Source organism: Nomascus leucogenys, chromosome 1a (assembly GCF_006542625.1).
Source record: "Nomascus leucogenys isolate Asia chromosome 1a, Asia_NLE_v1, whole genome shotgun sequence".
NCBI classification, from domain to species: Eukaryota; Metazoa; Chordata; class Mammalia; order Primates; family Hylobatidae; genus Nomascus; species Nomascus leucogenys.
The window spans coordinates 96,735,303-96,755,258 of NC_044381.1; the positions used below are offsets into that span (position 1 = coordinate 96,735,303).

Consider the following 19,956-nt stretch of genomic DNA (forward strand, 5'->3'; position numbering starts at 1 on the left):
CAGTAATTACAATATACATCCTTAACATTTCAAAGTCTACTTAGGGTTAATATTGAACTAGTTCACATAAAATGCAGAAACTGTACAACCATATAGTTCCTTTACCCACGCCTATCCCAGTCTTTTTGGTTCTTGTTGTCATATGTACTGCACCTACTTACATAAACATCCCACAACACAATATTATAATTTTCATACATTATTTTTAAACTTAAGAGAAAAAAATAGCTTCATGCACTTACTCAGACACTTGACATTTCTCATCTTCATTCATTTTTAAAGATTTAAATTTCCTTCTGATATGATTTCTCTTCTGCCTGAAGACCATTCTTTAGCATTTCTCATAATTCCTATTGGCTGGTGAGTAATTCTTTCAGTTTTTTTTTTTAATCTGAATATGTCTTTATTTTATTTACCTTTTAAAAAAGAACATGCATGCTGGATATAGAATACTTGGTTGACAGTTTAAATTAATCAATTTATTTATTTATTTATTGAGACAGAGTCTTGCTGTGTTGCCCTGGCTGGAGTGCAGTGTCACAATCTTGGCTTATTGCAGCCTCTACCTCCTGGGTTCAAGAAGTTCTCTTGCTTCAGCCTCCCAAGTAACTGGGATTACAGCTGCCCAGCACCATGCCCAGCTAATTTTTGTATTTTTAGCAGAGATGGAGTTTCAGCATGTTGGCTGGGCTGGTCTCAAACTCCTGACCTCAAGAGATCTGCCTGCCTGGGCCTCCCAAAGTGCTGGGATTACAGGCATGAGCCACTGCACCTGCTCTTGGTTGACGGTTAAAAAAAAATCTTTTAGCATGTTACAAATCCTGTTTCCCTGTCTTTGTTCTTAGGGGTGTCTGATGAGAAGTCCATGGTCTTTGAATTATTGTTTATCTGTCAATAACATGTTGTTTCTCTCTGTCTGCTTTTGAATTTTGTCTTTGTCTTTGTTTTTCATTGCCTTACATATGATTTTCTTTACATTTATTCTGGTTGAGATTTGCTGAGCTTCTTGAATTTATAAATTTGCCTTTCTTCAGGACTTCTCAAACATAATTATTTTTTGAGACAGATTCTCTCTTTGTCCCTCAGGCTGCTGGAGTGCAGTGGAGCAATCATTCTCCTTTTTCCTTGGGATTCTAATTATCTGAATGTTAGCGTTTTTTGGGATTATCCTTACAGGGATCTCAGGCTTTCTTTTTTCTCTTTTCTTATAATGGATAATTTCTGTGCATTTATCTTTAAACTCAGTTACTCTTTTCTCTGACATCTCCATTTTCCTAAATTTTTTTTGAAAATATATTTTCTGGTATAAAATTTCTATTTTTATTTTTTAAATTTGTCTGCCAAGATTTTCTTTTTATTAATCTCTAGCATATTTTCCTTTACTTCATTGAGCATAGTTATAACAGTTGCTTTAATGTCCTTTTCTAATAATCTGAACATCTGAGTAATTTCTGGACTGGGATCTGTTCAATTTTCTTTTTCTTTTTTATTAATCTCTAGCATATTTTCCTTTACTTGATTGAGCATAGTTATAAGAGTTGCTTAAAATCATTTCTGGACTGGGATCTGTTTCTTATGTTTACCTCTGAGAATGAGTCAATTTTCCCAAGTCTTTTCATGCCAAGTATTTTTGGACTATATCCTGGACATTGTGAATGTTTTGTCATGTAGAGTCTAGGTTCTGTCATATCCTTTCTGAAGAATGTTGTTTTCCATTTAGCAGGCATTTCACCAGTCAGTTAAACTCACTATAAGACTTGTCTTACTCTGTGGTTGGTGGTTCAGTTCAGCTCTTTAAGCCTTTGCTGTGCTACTTTGAGTTTGTCCTGCATATACGTGAATCAAAGGTCAGTCGGAGACATGTGGGGTTTAGACAGAATTTGGGGATTATCTTCTCTGGGTCTCTTCCTTCCAGAATTTCTCTCTCACTTCTCAGTGATGTTTGTTGTCCGGGCTCCTTTCCCTGATTCTTCTGGCTAGAATGATGAAGGGCTTACTATCAATGTTTTTGACAGTTGCACTATGCCATTCTGCAATTATGGACTGTGTTTGAAGAAAAACCACAATAAACCTGGAAACTTCTTTCCAGGCCAGTTTACACAAATGTTGACTTTCCTCCACAATCTTCCTGCTTTTGTTTACTCTGAAGAATTCTTAGGTCAATAAAAAAAATATTTTCTCCAGACTTTATATGTTGTTGTGAGGAATTGGTTTGTAAAGATGCATCTGTGAATTAGCCAGGCATGGTGGCGAGTCCCTGTAGTCCCAGCTACTCAGGAGGCTGAGGCAGGAGAGTGGCGTGAACCCGGGAGACGGAGCTTGCAGTGAGCTGAGGTCGTGCCACTGCACTCCAGCCTGGGTGACAGAGTGATACTCCGTCTCAAAAAAAAAAAAAAAAAAAGATGCATCTATGGCTCTCCAACAAATTGCTTTTGAAACTGAGAGCAGGCAATATTTTAACATGTCAAAAGTATGAAGACCGTTAAACACACACACACATCATTTTATTTTTATTTATTTTTAAAAAAATTTGTTTTTATTTAAGACAGAGTCTTTGTCACCCAGGCTGGAGTGCAGTGGCACAATGATGGCTCGCTGCAGCCTTGACCTCCTGGGCTCAAGCAATCCTTCTACCTGAGCCTCCTGTCTAGCTGGAACCAGAGGCATGTGCCACCAGACCTGGTTAATTTTTTACTTTTTGCAGAGACAGTGTCTCCCTATGTTGTCTTCATTGGTCATGAACTCCTGGGCTCAAGCAATTCTCCCTTCTTGGCCTCCCAAAGCACTGGGATTACAGGATGAGCCACTGCACCTGGCCACATTTTATTTTTAAATTTTGGCTTTTTAAGCAATTAAAGGGAGTCCAAGAAGGGAAGATGGAAAATGGGGAGAAGAAAAAGGCCCGGGAGTATTTTGTTGTTTCATTAGCTGTTATGTATTTCTGAATGTAAGTGTATATTCACAAGGGATATAGGCATATTCTAGGTGACTGTTATAAAGGGCTGAGTTTTTATAGTTATTGAAATTTCTGTTAGCTTTTCAATAGCTCAGAGAGAAACCTCTTCTGAGCCTGAAAAATAGCTTTTTCTCTATTTTCTATATCCTTTTAGATGAGCACATGTAAGTGGTTTTTACTACTATTGATATTAACAGGATTAAAGGCAGCAAAACAAGTATAGAAAGTGCAGAAAAAATGAAAAAAAATCACTGTTTTCCCATTCTTTTAGCAAAATTATTAATATGTTTATATTTTTCTTTTGAGGCTTTTTTTTTGTAAATGACAATGAGGGCACAAACAGATCTCATTTCTCCCACTGATATTTCAAAAGCAAATATTGTTTTCAGAATATTTTTGTTTTCCTTGCAAGGCTGAAGATTTCACTAAATGAGATAGATTGTCCTTGGGTTAAGTTGTTTCTTTTGGAACCTTAGTACTGCGCATTGAAAATTGACATTGGCCTGAAGTTTAGGAAGTATGTCAATTGAGATGATATTTGATTATGGACCTAGGAAAACCCAAATCTTGTTCTTAATAGGTTATCCTTTTCAGTGTGGTCCCCTGACTACATATAGGAAGAGGTCAAGGTCAGGTAATCCATATTACTTTCTGGGCCCATTCCTAATGTAATACTCTGATGAGCTAGGCGTAACATATGCAGACTGCTTTCCCTTTGTGAGGTGGGTTTGTGTAGCTTGGAACCAAGTCATGTGGTAATCTGCTCCATTTATTTCAACTTTAGTTACAGTCTAGAGCAAAGTTTTGGATTTTCCGTTCCAATAGGAGAAATAGACACAACTGCAAGAACCAGAGAGCAACCCGTAATGGTCTAGAGAATTCAAGTGTGCAGCCCTGCCTGAGTCTTTAGCCATTTTTGGCTGGAGAGCTTTCTTCTGATGGCTGACCTGGTCTTGTGAGAGAGAAGAAAAGGCTGGCTCTTGACCCTTCTGACTACTTCACTGCTCAGGCCTTGAACCTCCTGGCAGAAGAGAAAGGAAAAGACATAGACAGATTTTAAGACCATTCTGTCCCATTTTAAAGTGTAGGGTAAACATAACCTGGTTTGTGAGCTGCCTATTTGACACATCATGTAGATGAATACTTTTTCCTTTAGAGACACCTACATTATTTTTCCCTTGGTATCTCCAAACTAGAACTAGTCTCTCTTAGTAAATTGCTCCTATGAAAAAGAGAACATGCTATTTTCTCATGAGAATGAATGTTTAAAAGTCATTTTATGTATTTTGTGTTGTAGGAGTGGGTGGGGGAATAAAGGCACTTAGCTTTGATGGGCTGGCCCGTGAAGCACTGGTATACCACTCATCTTGAATGCACAATAGATGTTCCTGTTGAATTTAGAAGTTCTATTTCCTGTTGGTTTAATTTTAGATAGAAAGAGCAACTTTCCGGTTAAGAACTCATGGGAATGTACTGAGAAGTGTTAAACAATGAACACTTGTTAAACTTCAATAGCAAACCAAAGGCCTGGGAGAAGTGGGAAAGCAGGAACTAAGAAATAAAAGGGAAGTGCAAGTGGGAGAGTCAAGTCAGATTCTCATCAGGTACTAATGTACTTCTGGTCTGTGCTCTGTTCCAGTTACTACCTTTCAACCTTTTGCAGGAAGAAATGCAGATAGTGTTGATATGAACATATTGCCACCTGTGCAAACAATAACAGCCAAAATACTATGGAGGGTGTGGATTATACAGCATTTTTTAAAGTAGGGAAACTTTCTTAAGGGCTTTAGAAATAATTTCTAATGTTCATATCCTATGGCCTGGAAAACTGGCAACAGATTATTTTCACTTTTTAGTATGAACCCTTGGTATGGATAGAATTGAATTGTCCAAGGTCTAGTCAGTGGTGGAGCTAGGTAAAGAAAGAAAGCCTATTGATTCCCAGATATAATGAGCTCTTCGTGTAGCAGGGTCTGCAGTTAAAAGCAGTAAGACTATATTTGGGGGATAAACAGGAGATTTTCTTCATATTATCAAACATCATGATAAATGAATAATTATAATTGTAAAGATAATTATTTCATGAATTGATATGAGTCCAACTAAGAAATATAGATAAGTGATAAAAATGCAAAGTAAAATAAAAATATATTTTCCACATTTAAGTTTTAAGTCTATATGGATTTATTTGGGTACATCATGAAATACACCAAAAAATTGCACCAAATAGTTGTCCAGTTGTCTCAGCACAATTTATTGAAAAATTCTTTCATCATCAATTTAATGCTGCCTTTATAACTAATATTATATTTAATCCTTTTTCTCACTTTCTTAGTGTAGCTATTGATTTTAGCAGCAGTTTTTCAGTTCTAATTCTTATATCTGTAAACCTTTTATTTATCTGGTTGCTCTTCATTGAGGGACAAGTGCTCCCTTGTCATTTATGTTTTCCATTTTTTTTTGGCTAATCCATCCTGTTTATTATTTCAAATGAATTCAGAATTACCTTTCAAAGTTCAAAATATCATTTTCAGAGTTTTGCATTGGCATGAAACCATACCAGCATTTTGGGAAGACCTGATATAATTAAAATATTTGGTCTTTCCATTAAGGAATGTTAACTTCCTATTTAGTTGAATCTTTCTTCAATGTCTTTCAGTAAAATTTTAAAAATTTAATCATGTAGTTTCAGTACATTTTTTTGTTAGGTTTATGCCTACATACTTACTTTAAAAAATATTACAAATGAAATTTTACAATTATAGTAAAAAAATTGTTTTAAATAGGGACAGGGTCTCTGTTGCCCAGGCTAGAGTCCATTATGTTTTTGATAGGACCATTTTGGTATAAAGAAATTAGTGGGGGATATATATATATTTTAAATTCAAATCCCTTGCAGAATCCTATTAGAGTTCTAGTGTCTGTGTTTTCAGTAGATAATCATATCTGGAAATAACGATGACATTCCAGACGTGTTTCTGCCTTATTGTTTTATTTATTTTCAAAGAAACTTGACCTTGGGTATTCTCTAAAGACTTACTATTCTTCTAGTTCATTGTATTTTGTTTTACTTTCATTGTTTTACCCTGATTTCTTGAAATGCTCCTCTTGGTGTGTTCTGTGGAACACTGTCCTCTTCATTTTTCTAACTCTCTGATTGCTCTTGCCCCTCCCGCCTCACACAGGTAAGTGTGCCACAGAACCTGGCATTGGTCCCCTATTTATACTTACTGCTAGCCTGGCTTTGTGTAATGATCTTTCAAGATCTCAAAATCTACTTATGATCATAGCTAGCTGGCCCTGCTGAATAACAGAATTTTTTTAAATTGTAGTTAAAATTCACATAACAAAATTTGTCCTCTTTACCAGTTTAAAGTGTACGGTTCAGTGAGTAACAGAAGTTTTATTATGACTAAGACTTCATTAGGCTGACTCAAAGTCCCTATTTTTTGAAGGAACTTTCATTGCTCCCATTTATTCCTAATCATTGGCCAGGTCCTATCAGTTTTACCTTGCTTCGTCTCTATTTTTACTCTGCTTCATTATCAAGGCCAGACTCACGCTCCAGCTACCAGATTCTTACTTGTCCTTCCAGCCTTTATTCTTTCTTCTACTCAATATATCAAGTTTCTTTCCTGCTAAAAATTTTGAGTGGTTTCCAGTAGCTCACAGAAAAAGTACAGAGAGTGGCACTAAAGGCCTCATAATCTAGCTGCAGCCCACTCTGAGGCTTCCCGCATTCCCTTCCTACATGCTGCTGTGGCTCAGGTGACACTTTGAGGGAGTGAGCTGGATAAGGAAGGGGACACCTGGGACCAGCTGGAGAGGGAAGGGGAAACAGCTGTCTAGCTACAAGAGCTGGGATTTGGCCCTTGCACTGATAGACCCTTCATTTTTCTTTTTTTCAGAGAAACTGCAAATCTGAATTGGTTAATGAAAATCTTCCAATTTAAAATAGTTGGCTATGAATTAAGATTGTGGAAGTAAGCCAGACATGGTTGCTCACGCCTGTAATTCCAACACTTTGGAAGGCTGAGGTGGGAGGATGGCATGAGCCCAGGGAGTTAGAGACCAGCCTGGGCAACACAACGAGACAGAATCTTTACAAAAAATTAAAGTATTAGCTGGATGTGGTGTACCACATTTGGTCGCAGCTACTCAGGAGGCTTAGGTGGGAGGATCGCCTGAGCCCAGAAGGCCGAGGCTGCACTAAGCCATGATCATGCCACTGCACTCCAGCCACTGGGGCAACAGAGCGACATCTTGTCTCAAAAAAAGGAAGCATTGTTGAAATACTCTGAACTATATGGGCTGAATGATCCAGACCTCAGGCCACAGTTTGTGGCCTTTGTTCTGTTGTAGCAGGGGTCCTGGGGATTTTCTAAGCTATGCTTAGCTATGATGCTGCCTGCCTGGAAGTGGAACATTACTAATTAGAGTCTAAAGAAATGTTAAAAGAAATCCAATAGGGGTTTGGGAAACCTCCACCGAAAAAAATGACTGTTTTAGAGGTTTTTCATGGTTCTTGTGAAAGGGCTAATAGGTGGATATAAAATTACATGATAATTTTACCCACTTGTGCCTCAGGGAGCACAGTGAGGTTCTATTATGAGAAGCTTTGCTGAGCTGGAATTTTATTCCAGTTTTGTTTTATATTTATGTATATACGCACACCACATATATGATTGTTTTGGGGCTTACTTTACAGGTCAAATTTGTCAAGATGTCCACGATCCCGAGGCACTTTGGCCTGAAATACAAAGAGGAATCATATATGTTTAAAGAGCTTGAGAAGGTTCGGCAGGAAACTAAAAAGGATTTTCTCCGATTCAAGCAGAAGTTGGCCTCCAAGCCGGCTGTAGATGAAAGCCGAGTCCACAGCCTCCATGCCCCCGGCCCGGCCCGCCCCGTGCGCGTTTCCTGTGCCGCAGCCGGGACGTCCAGAGGGTACCCTCCAGCTAAAGGCCCTGCGATGTCCGCGGCCGCCCTCCTGCAGGAGGTGCTCGGAAGCGCACCGCGTGCCTCGGGCCTGCGTGAGGCGGCGGCTCCAGGCAAGACCTGGTCGTTCCGCCCCCGGGACTTTTACTTGCAGAGCTCCGCGTCCCTACGGCACCAGGCCCTGAAAAAGCCCCTAGTCATCGCCTCGGGGTTCGGCACGGCCAGACCCGTGGTCCTGCTGCCGCCGCCCGAGCCGCCCGTGAAGCGCAGAGCGCGCGGGGCCTTGGAGAGCTCGCGGCACGCGGCCCCCAGGCGGGTCCTCGACCTGGGCAGGGGGCGCAAGGAGAGCCAGGAGGTAGCTCCTCTCGCAGGGCCCTGCATGGCCAAAGAGAGGAAGGCCAGCTCCGTCTCCGCAGAGGACAGCTACATGGAGGCCAGCAGTGGGCGGAGGAAAGTGAGGATCCCCACCCACTTCGTGAGCGAGAGCGGGGCCCGCGAGGCGCGGGAAGCGGCGGGGTTAGGAACCCAGGGAGAACAGGAGAGCTGGCCGCTCAGCGACGGGCGGGAGGCCGCCTGCCAGGCGCTGCTGCCCGCCCGCGTGATCCCCACGTCCATCGAAGAGATCATCGGCTCACTGCAGTCCGAGGCCCAGCTGGCCTCCGACCAGACCATCAAAGAGCTCATACGGAGCGTCCTTGGCCAGAACTACGACGTTAGAATGGAAGTAGGTGAACCCAAACAAGAGTAACATTTTTCCCAAATGCAATCTGGGGTACATTCCATAAGTAAGAGTAGTTTATTATGGATAATATTTCAGTGCACAGGGTGTCATGTATTATAACACAAAAACACTGGGGTGTTATTCAACTTCTTTGCATTTTATTTGAATTTTCCATTTGAATTTTTGAATGTTCTGTCTTACCCTCTTTTCAAAGTGAAGGAAACTGAGCGATGATCCCGAAAACTGGTTCAGAGAACATTAGCTGAAGACTTCAGTAATAACGTCACTAGGAGCCTTCCCCTTCAAAGGTTTCGTGATTATTCAGTATTAAAGGAACAGGCATTTTATGTGAAAAACTCTTTTTTCTGTTACAGTTTAGTAGTTATTAGTAGTAAATTACAGTAAAAGTGCATTTATATTCTAAGAAGATAGCATATTACTATTTATAAGAATTCTATATTTTCAGTGAAAGTCAGTCTCTTGAAACATTTTTAAAAACTTTATTTTCTATGTCTTCCCAATCACAGAGATTTGTAAGTGCTTCTTGTGTGCCAAACTCTATGGGACACACTTTACATGCATTTTTGTCCCTATGACAACCCTATCAGGTCAATAGATACTAATAAAAGTCCTGTCTGACATGGAGGCCTTCTAGCTTTAGTGAAGTTAAAAAAGACTGGCACGGTATTCTGGAGCTAATGCATGGCAGAGCTGGGATTCCACCCCAGGCAGTCTCATCCGAGACACTGAGCTGGAACCATGCCCGGGACAGCCCACTGATTCACTGGAACTTGTCCCTGGTAGGAAGCTAAGCTAGATAGGGTCATATTTAAGTTTAAGATATTTTGTCCATTATACAGACTTTGCTGTGGCAGGACATTGACAGCAAAAGCAGTAACAAGGGAACTTGAGCCCCAAAGCCAAAGAAAGAAAGAAAGACAGAAAAAATACGAGACACAGTCTTTTTTGAGAATGACAGAAGCAAGAAGATTCTATTACTGCTCTTGGCTGCAGCTACAAATATCTTATTAGTACACAGAATACTGCTACTGCATTATGTCTTTAAAATTGTTTCAGCCCCAGAATACACTCTTGGCTGTGATTTAAGGAATGTGACCATAAAGGGAAGCAAAAACAGGTATGAACAAGAGTCTCTGGTGTTGCCTTTGGCCTAACGTTTGTGGGCAGAGTGTGACAAATGTTCTGAGTTGAGACTCACACCTCCCCATTGTTACTGAACAAGATCAGGGTGACTGCTCAGGCCATTTCAAAATGGGTATTTCTAGTTAGATTTTCTGTGAATCTAATAAGAAAAGAAATCAGGGATGCCCAATGAAGAGCCTTAGCAAAGAGAAGAAAGGCCTCGGTGCCCCTACTTCTGACATAGGTTCCATGCTCTACGACAAGTTAACGTACTTGACATGAAGAGAGGATGGTATTAGAAACTGGTCCAGAGGTCCCGTACAGTTGAGGAAAGTTATACCTCAGAGCAGGGTCCCATAAGAAAGATTGTATTTTGACAGGCTCAAATGGACTTAGGGATATATGAAGAGAGACTATTAAATGAATAATGAACATTGCAGTGTATTCGGCTCTTCTACCGGAAGTGTTAATTCCTCTTGTGTATTCTTTTTTTTTTTGACGGAGTCTTGCTCTGTCGCTCAGGCTGGCGTGCCGTGGCGTGGTCTCCGCTCACTGCAACCTCCACCTCCCGGGTTCATGCCATTCTCCTGCCTCACCCTCTCGAGTAGCTGGGACCACAGGCACCCACCACTACGCCTGGCTGATTTTTTGTATTTTTAGTAGAGACAGGGTTTCACCATGTTAGCCAGGATGGTCTCGATCTCCTGACCTTGTGATCCACCCGCCTTGGCCTCCCAAAGTGCTGGGATTACAGGCGTGAGCCACTGTGCCCGGCCTCTCTTGTGTATTCTTTTTATGGCATTTCTCCTACATATTGTTTTATGTAGGAGAGTGGCATGGATCATGGAGCATTAGAATCAAGTGTATCTTGGACAGTATCAGGTGTCTCAGTCCCATCCCTGCCTCTCATTATCTTGATTTTTTGAGTGCAGACTGGATTTTGTTCTTGGCTTTTAAAATTTTGACACCTCCACCCCACAGCAATTCGAGATGATAGAGCTTGCATTTCTTAAAGTAAAAGTGGCTTCAGAAGTTTTATTAGGGTGAAAAACGTACAATGGGGAATTTGTTGAAATGGCACTGGGTGGTAGGTGAGAGATAGCAATAAGAATGCAAGTATAGGCCGGGCGCGGTGGCTCACGCTTGTAATCCCAGCACTTTGGGAGGCTGAGGTGGGTGGATCACCTGAGGTCAGGAGTTCGAGACCAGCCTGGCCAACATGGTGAAACCCCATCTCTACTAAAAATACAAAAATTAGCCGGCCGTGGTGGCTGGTGCCTGTAATCCCAGCTACTTGGGAGGCTGAGGCAGGAAAATTGCTTGAACCTGGGAGGCGGAGGATGCAGTGAGCCGAGACCGCACCATTGCACTCCAGCCTGGGGGCAAGAGCGAGCCTTTGTCTAAAAAAAAAAAAAAAAAAAGAATGTAAGTATGCAAGTATAAAAGTGGTGTCCAAATTATGATTTTAAAAATTCTTAAGAAGATTCGAATAAGGACGTTTGTTTTAAACGTTTGGGGCTTATGTAAATGATGTTCTTTCCAGGAAAAACAAGGAACATGATTCTTCCCTTTAGAAATCATAACTTGCAGCCACATAGCAATCCCTAGAGGGAAGACGAGAGGTAAGATGATCTTGGCAGGCTGGACTGTCTTTGTTGAGAGCTTGGGAAAGGACATTCCACATGCAGCACTTGGAGGTCCGTAGTTACGTGGGCCTGGAGTTGCAAAGAATACGGAGGATTAAACTTAGCTGTCAAATGTCAGACATCTAAACCAGGATTTCTCAACATTGGCACTATTGACATTTTGGGCCACTTAATTTTTCATTGAAGGTGGCTGTCCTGTGAATTGTAGGATATTTCAAGGCATCCGTGGCTTCTATACACTAGATACTAGTAGCACCTCCCAAGTCATAACAATAAAAAATGTTTCTAGATGTTGCCAGATGAGCCCTTGAGGCGGGGGCAAAATTATGCCACCCTCTTTTATCCAGTTGAGAATCACTGACCTAAACAGTATGCATATACCATGGCAGGAGAAGTAGAAATGTTATGAATGTTTGTTTGTTTTGCTAAGACATTAAATAGTATCAGTCACAAAAATACATTCTAATTACATGTGGCTGGGGTTCACAGACCACTTTCCAGATGTTGACTGGAGGATGAAGTATCCAGGTGGTCCTTGCTTCTGTCATGCGTAGTTGTTTTTGATCATATAGCTCAAAAGGAAAACGGCTTAACATGACCTAGATAAGAGAAAATTCATAGTCCAAGGTCTCCCATAAGCAAATAACATACAGTCTACAAAAATGTTATGTCATAAAACTTATGCTTATGTTTGCCTCGGGGAAGATGAAATAGATATCCTTTTTCTCTATTCTTCCTGCTAAGTAAAACTAACTATAAACCCTGAACATTATATATAAAACAAATATCAGAAGACCCCAAAGCATTAATAGCAGAAGACAGCTCATCTGTGGACTTTGGGACACAAGGAATGAACTGGTGGTGAATGCTCTGACTTTTCTTTTTGCCTAATTTCTCCCAGACTTGTAGCTAAAGAAGCTGGTAACATACATAGGAATGCCAATGGTTACAGATAGAAAAATCTCAACAAAAGCCTGCTCTTTAGCCAAAGGATCAGGAAAGGGGCAGCCTAGCAAGACAAAAAATTTTTAGACAATAACTGTGTTACTCCAGCTAAATACTGCAGAAAAACCTGTGGCCCCACTCCCACCCCACCACTCAAGGCTGAATGGGGAGCCTGTATTTCTGATATAATTTGGGTATTTGTCCACACTCAAATCTCATGTCGAATTGTAATCCTCAGTGCTGCACGTGGGGCCTGGTGGGAGGTGTTTGGGTCATGGTGGGATCCCTCATGGCTTGGTGCTCTCTTTGCAATAGTGGGAGAGTTCTTGCGAGATCTGGCCGTTTACAAATGTGTGATCCCTTCCCCCCACTCTCTCTTGCTCCTGCTTTCATCATGTGAAGTGCCTGCTCCCGCTTTGCCTTCCACCATGATTTTTCGCTTCCTGAGGCCTCCCCAGAAGGTGATGCCAGAGCTGTGCATCCCATACAGCCTGTAGAACCATGAGCCAATTAAACCTCTTTTTTTTTTTTTTTTTTTTATAAATTACCCAGTCTCTGGTATTTCTTTTTTTTTAAATTGTATTAAATCTCTTATTTTTATTATTATACTTTAAGTTCTGGGATACATGTGCAGGTTTGTTACATAGGTATACAAGTGCCATGGTGGTTTGCTGCACCCATCAACCCATCATCTGCATTAGGTATTTCTTCTAATGCTGTCCCTCCCCCAGCCCCCCACCCCCTGACAGGCCCCGGTGTGTGATGTTCCCCTCCCTGTGTCCATGTGTTCTCATTGTTCAACTCCCACTTATGAGTGAGAACATGTGGTGTTTGGTTTTCTGTTCCTGTGTTAGTTTGCTGAGAATGATGGTTTCCAGCTTCATCCATGTCCCTGCAAAGGACATGAACTCATCCTTTTTTATGGCTCCATAGTATTCCATGGTGTATATGTGCCACATTTTCTTTATCCAGTCTATCACTGATGGGCATTTGGGTTGGTTCCAAGTCTTTGCTATGTGAATAGTGCTGCAATAAACATATGTGTGCATGTGACTTTATAGTAGAAGGATTTTGGGTATATACCCAGTAATGGGATTGCTGGGCCAAATGGTATTTCTGGTTCTAGATCCTTGAGAAATTGCCACACTGTCTTCCACGGTGGTTGAACTAATTTACACGCCCACCAACAGTGTAAAAGCATTCCTATTTCTCCACATCCTCTCCAGCATCTGTTGATTCCTGACTTTTTTTTGTTTTTGTTTTTGTTTTTGAGATGGAGTTTCGCTCTTGTTGCCCAGGCTGGAGTGCAATGGCATGATCTCAGCTCACTGCAACCTCCACCTCCTGGGTTTAAGCAATTCTCTTGCCTCAGCCTCCTGAGTAGCTGGAATTGCAGGCATGTTCCACCATGCCTGGCTAACTTTGTATTTTTAGTAGAGACAGGATTTTACCACGTTGGTCAGGCTAGTCTTGAACTCCTGAGCTCAGGTGATCCACCCACCTTGGTCTCCCAAAGTGCTGGGGATGAAAGGCATGAGCCACTGTGCCTGGCCTGTTTCCTGACTTTTTAATGATGGCCATTCTAACTGGCCTGAGATGGTATCTCATTGTGGTTTTGATTTGTATTTCTCTAATGACCAGTGAGAATGAGCTTTTTTTCATATGTTTGTTGGCTGCATAAATGTCTTCTTTTGAGAAGTGTCTGTTCATATCCTTCACCCACTTTTTGATGGGGTTGTTTTTTTCCTGTAAATTTATTTAAGTTCCTTGTAGATTCTGGATATTAGCCCTTTGTGAGATGGATAGATTGCAAAAATTTTCTCCCATTCTGTAGGTTGCCTGTTCATTCTTATGACAGTTTGTTTTGCTGTGCAGAAGCTCTTTAGTTTAATTAGATCCCAGCTGTCAATTTTGGCTTTTCTTGCCGTTGCTTTTGCTGTTTCAATCATGAAGTCTTTGCCCATGCCTATGTCCTGAATGGTATTGCCTAGATTTTCTTCTAGGGTTTTTATAGTTTTAGGTTTTATGTTTAAGTCTTTAATCCATCTTGAGTAATTTTTTGTATAAGGTGCAAGGAAGGGGTCCAGTTTCAGTTTTCTGCATAAGGCTAGCCAGTTTTCCCAACACCATTTATTAAATAGGGAATCCTTTTCCCACTGCTTGTTTTTGTCAGGTTTGTCAAATGTCAGATGGTTGTAGATGTGTGGTGTTATTTCTGAGACCTCTGTTCTGTTCCATTGGTCTATATATCTTTTTGGTACTAGTACCATGCTGTTTTGGTTATAGTAGCCATGTAGTATAGTTTGAAGTCAGGTAGCATGATGCCTCCAGCTTTATTCTTTTTGCTTAGGATTGTTTTGGCTATACGGGCTCTTTTTTGGTTCCATATGAAATTTAAAGTAGTTTTTTCTAGTTCTTTGAAGAAAGTCAGCGGTAGCTTGAGGGGGATAGCGTTGAATCTATAAATTACTTTGGGCAGTATGGCCATTTTCACGATATTGATTCTTCCTATCTATGAGCATGGAATACTTTTCCATTTGTTTGTGTCCTCTCTTATTTACTTGAGCAGTGGTTTGTAGTTCTTGAAGAGGTCCTTTATATCCCTTGTAAGTTGTATTCCTAGGTATTTTTTTCTCTTTGTAGCATTTGTGAATGGGAGTTGATTCATGATTTCGCTGTTTGTCTATTATTGGTATATAGGAATGCTTGTGATTTTTGCACATTGATTTTGTATTCTGAGACTTTGCTGAAATTGCTTATCAACTTAAGGAGATTTTGGGCTGAGAGGATGGTGTTTTCTAAATATACAATCATGTCATTTGCAAACAGAGACAATTTGACTTCCTCACTTCGTATTTGAATATCCTTTATTTCTTTCTCTTGCCTGATTGCTCTGGCCAGAACTTCCAATACTGTGTTGAATAGGAGGGGTGAGAGAGGGCATCCTTGTGTTTTGCTGGTTTTCAAAGGGAATGCTTCCAGCTTTTGCCCATTCCATATGATATTGGCTGTGGGCTTGTCATAAATAGCTCTTATTATTTTGAGATACATTCCATCAATACCTAGTTTATAGAGCATTTTTAGCATGAAGGACTGTTGAATTTTATTGAAGGTCTTTTCTGCATGTATTGAGATAATCATGTGGTTTTTGTTGTTGGTTCTGTTAATGTGACGGATTATGTTTATTGATTTGAGTATGTTGAACCAGCCTTGTATCCCAGGGATGAAGCCGACTCGATGGTGGTGGATAAGCTTTTTGATGTGCTGCTGGACTTAGTTTGTTAATCTTTTCAAAAAACTAGTTCCTGGATTCATTGATTTTTTTGGAAGGGTTTTTCATGTCTCTGCCTCCTTCAGTTCTGATCTCATCTTAGTTATTTCTTGTCTTCTGCTAGCTTTTAAATTTGTTTGTCCTTGCTTCTCTAGTTCTTTTAACTGTCATGTTAGGGTGTAGATTTTAGATCTTCCCTGCTTTCTCCTGTGGACATTCAGTGCTATAAATTTCCCTGTAAACACTGCTTTATCTGTGTCCCAGAGATCCTAGTATGTTGTGTCTTTGTTCTCATTAGTTTCAAAGAACTTATTTATTTCTGCCTTCATTTAGTTATTTACCCAGTAGTCATTCAGGAGCAGGTTGTTGAGTTTCCATGTAGTTGTGCAGTTTTGAGTGAGTTTCTTAATCCTGAGTTCTAATTTGATTGCAGTGTTGTTTGAGAGACTGTTTGTTATGATTTCCATTCTTTTGCATATGCTGAGGAGTGTTTTACTTCCAATTATGTGGTCAATTTTAGAATAAGTGTGATGTGGTGCTGAGAAGAATGTATATGGGTTTGATTTGGGGTGGAGAGTTCTGTAGATGTCTGTTGGGTTCGCTCTAAGTTCAAGTCCTGAATATCCTTGCTAATTTTTTATCTTGTGGATGTGCCTAATATTGACAGTGGGGTGTTAAATTCTCCCACTATTGTTGTGTGGGTGTTTAAGTCTTTTTGTAGGTCTCTAAGAACTTGCTTTATGAATCTGGGTGCTCTTATATTGGGTGCATGTATATTTAGAATAGTTAGATCTTCTTGTTGCATTGATCCCTTTACCATTATGTAATGCCCTTCTTTGTCTTTTTTGATCTTAGTTGGTTTAATGTCTGTTTTATCAGAGACTAGGATTGCAACCCTTTTTTTTTTTTTTTTTTTTTTTTTTTTGCTTTCATTTGCTTGGTATATATTCCTCCATCCCTTTATTTTGAGCCTATATGTGTCTTTGCACATGAGATGGGTTTTCTGAATACAGCATACTGATGGGTCTTGATTTTTATCCACTCTGCCAGTCTGTGTCTTTTAATTGGGCATTTAGCCCATTTACGTTTAAGGTTAATATTGTTAAGTGTAAATTTGATCCTGTCATTGTGATGCTAGCTGGTTATTTTGCCCATTAGTTGATGCAGTTTCTTCATAGTGTTACAATTTGGCATGTCTTTGCAGTGGCTGGTACTGGCTTTTCCTTTCCATGTTTAATGCTTCCTTCAGGAGCTCTAGTAAGGCAGGCCTGGTGGTGACAAAATCTCTCAGCATTTGCTTGTCTGTAAAGGATTTCATTTCTCCTTCACTTATGAAGCTTAGTTTGGCTGGATATGAAATTCTGGGTTGAAAATTCTTTTTTTTAAGAATGTTGAATGTTGGTCCCCACTCTCTTCTGGCTTGTAGGGTTTCTGCCAAGAGATCTGCTGTTAGTCTGATGGGCTTCCCTTTGTGGGTAACCCAACTTTTCTGTCTGGCTGCCTTAACATTTTTTCCTTCATTTCAACCTTGATAAACCTGATGATTATGTGTGTTGGTGTTGCTCTTCTCAAAGAATATCTTTGTAGTGTTCTCTGTATTTTATGAATTTGAAGGTTGGCCTGTCTTGCTAGGTTGGGGAAGTTCTCCTGGATAATATCGTGGAGAGTGTTTTCCAACTTGGTTCCATTCTCTCCGTTACTTTCAGGTACACCAATCAAACATAGGTTTGGTCTTTTCACATAGTCCCATATTTGTTGGAGGCTTTGTTCATTCCTTTTCATTCTTTTTTCTCTAATCTTGTCTTCACGCTTTATTTCATTAAGTTGATCTTCAATCTCTGATATCCTTTCTTCCACTTGATCAATTTGGGTATTGATACTTGTGTATGCTTCATGCAGTTCTTGTGTTGTGTTTTTCGGCTTCATCAGGTCATTCATGTTCTTCTCTAAACTGGTTATTCTAGTTAGCGATTCCTCTAACCTTTTTTCAAGGTTCTTAGCTTCCTTAGTTTGGGTTAGAACATATTCCTTTAGCTTGGAGGAGTTTGTTATTACCTACTTTCTGAAGCCTACTTCTGACAGTTGGTCAAACTCATTCTCCGTCCAGTTTTGTTCCCTTGATGGCAAGGAGTTGTGATCCTTTGGAGGAGAAGAGGCTTTCTGGTTTTTGGAATTTCAGCCTTTCTGCACTTTTTTTTCCTCATCTTCTTGGATTTATCTACCTTTGGCCTTTGACATTGGTGACCTTTGCATGGGGTTTTTGTGTGGACATCCTTTTGGTTGATGTTGATGCTATTCTTTTCTGTTTGTTAATTTTCCTTCAAACAGTGAACCCTCCCTGCTGCAGGTCTGCTGGAGTTTGCTGGAGATCCGCTCCAGACCCAGTTTGCCTGGGTATCACCAGTGGAGGCTGCAGAACAGCAAAGATTGCTGCCTGTTCCTTCCTCTGGCAGCTTTGTCTCAGAGGTGCACCTGCCAAATGCCAGCTGGAGCTCTCCTGTATGAAGTGTCTGTTTACCCCTGCTGGGAGGTGTCACTCAGTCAGGAGGCACGGGGGTCAGGGACCCACTTGAGGAGGCTGTCTGTCCCTTAGCAGAGCTCTTGTGCTGTACTGGGAGATCTGCGGCTCTCTTCAGAGCCAGCAGGAAGGAAGGTTTAAGTCTGCTCAAGCTGCGCCCACAGCCGCCCCTTCCACCAGGTGCTCTGTCCCAGAGAGATGGGAGTTTTATCTATAAGTCCTGACTGGGGCTGCTGCCTTTTATTCAGAGATGCCCTGCCCAGAAAGGAGGAATCTAGAGAGGCAGTCTGGCTACAGCCAAGCTGCGGTGGGCTCTGCCCAGTTGAAACTTCCAGGCGGCTTTGTTTACACTGTGAGGGGAAAACTTCCTACTCAATCAGTGCCTCAGTAAGGGTGGACAACCCCCGCTCCTCACCCCCACCAACCTTGAGTGTCCCAGATTGACTTCAGACTGCTGTGCCGGCAGCGAGAATTTTAAGCCAGTGGATCTTAGCTCGCTATGCTCTGGGTGGGGGGTGAGATCCACTGAGCGAGATCACTTGGCTCCCTGGCTTCAGCCCCCTTTCTAGGGGAGTGAACTGTTCTGTCTTGCTGGTGTTCCAGGTGCCACTGGGGTATGAAATAAAAACTCCTGAAGCTAGCTTGATGTCTACCCAAATGGCCCCCCGGTTTTGTGTGTAAAACCCAGGGCCCTGGTGGTGTAGGCACCCGAGGGAATCTCCTGGTCTGCAGGTTGCAAAGACCATGGGAAAAACGTAGTATCTGGGCTGTAGTGCAACGTTCTTCATGGCGCAGTCCCTCATGGCTTCCCTTGACTAAGGGAGGGAGTTTTCCAACCCCTTGCACTTCCCAGGGGAGGTGATGCCCCACCCAGCTTCGGCTGACCCTTTGTGGGTTGCACCCACTGTCTAACCAGTCCCAGTGAGATGAGCTGTGTACCTTAGTTGGAAATGCAGAAATCACCTGCCTACTGCATTGATCTCACTGGGAGCTGCAGACCAGAGCTGTTCCTATTCAGCCATCTTGCCAGCAGGTATTTCTTTATAGCAACACAAGAACAGCCTAATAGAATTTCCAATATCAACGGGCTGTAACAAGTTCCCCCTACCCCTTCCCAGTGGGATGGAGAGAGTGGAGTGTCTAGACTTTCAACATTGTCCAGAAGTAAAGAGGCCACCCTCTCCCTCTTCCCTCTGGTGTCAATGGAGGCCATATGGAGAACAGTAATGAGACACTCCTATTCTTTCCAACTAGGATGAGCTCAGCAGAGGCCTAGTAGGGAGCCAAAACTCCTAGTCCCACCATGCAGTAACAAGGAGGCCCCCATCCCTGGTGCCAGTAGAGGCTGAGTGGGAACCTAGACTTCTACCTCCACTTGGTAGTAACAGGGGAAGTGCCTCCCTGCACTGCCTTTTTTAGAGCAGTGTCAGAGAAAGCCAGCTAAAACAGAAAGTCTAAGTAATATCCAGACTCTCATAATATCCAAAATTGTCCAGGTTTTTATAGAAAATCACTCATTATGCCAAGATCCAGAAACATCTCAATTTGAAAGAAAAAAAAAGACAATTAATAGATGCCAAAGTCAAGATGACAGAGATGTTGGAATTATCTAACAAAGATTTTAAAGCAGTTCCTCCACCAAAACACCTCAGTGAGCAATTATGAATGTACTTGAAACAAATGGAAATGTAGAAATTCTTAGCAGAAAAGTAGAAAGTCTCAGTAAAGAAACAAAAAATTCAAAGAAGAACCGAAGGGAATTTTTAGTACTGGAAAATACAATAACTGAGATAAAAACTCAACAAATGGGTTCATTAG

The 19,956-nt window shown here is 41.2% G+C and overlaps 1 protein-coding gene across 1 annotated transcript in view; it reads left to right on the top strand.

Annotated features, from left to right (window-relative positions):
- TTC6 (tetratricopeptide repeat domain 6) overlaps window positions 1-19,956 on the top strand; it is a 251,716-nt gene that overhangs the window by 18,605 nt on the left and 213,155 nt on the right. Inside the window, exon 3 of the mRNA XM_030813721.1 lies at window positions 7,665-8,618. Coding sequence (XP_030669581.1) covers window positions 7,665-8,618 — 954 coding nt within the window. The remainder of the gene's footprint in view (window positions 1-7,664; window positions 8,619-19,956) is intronic.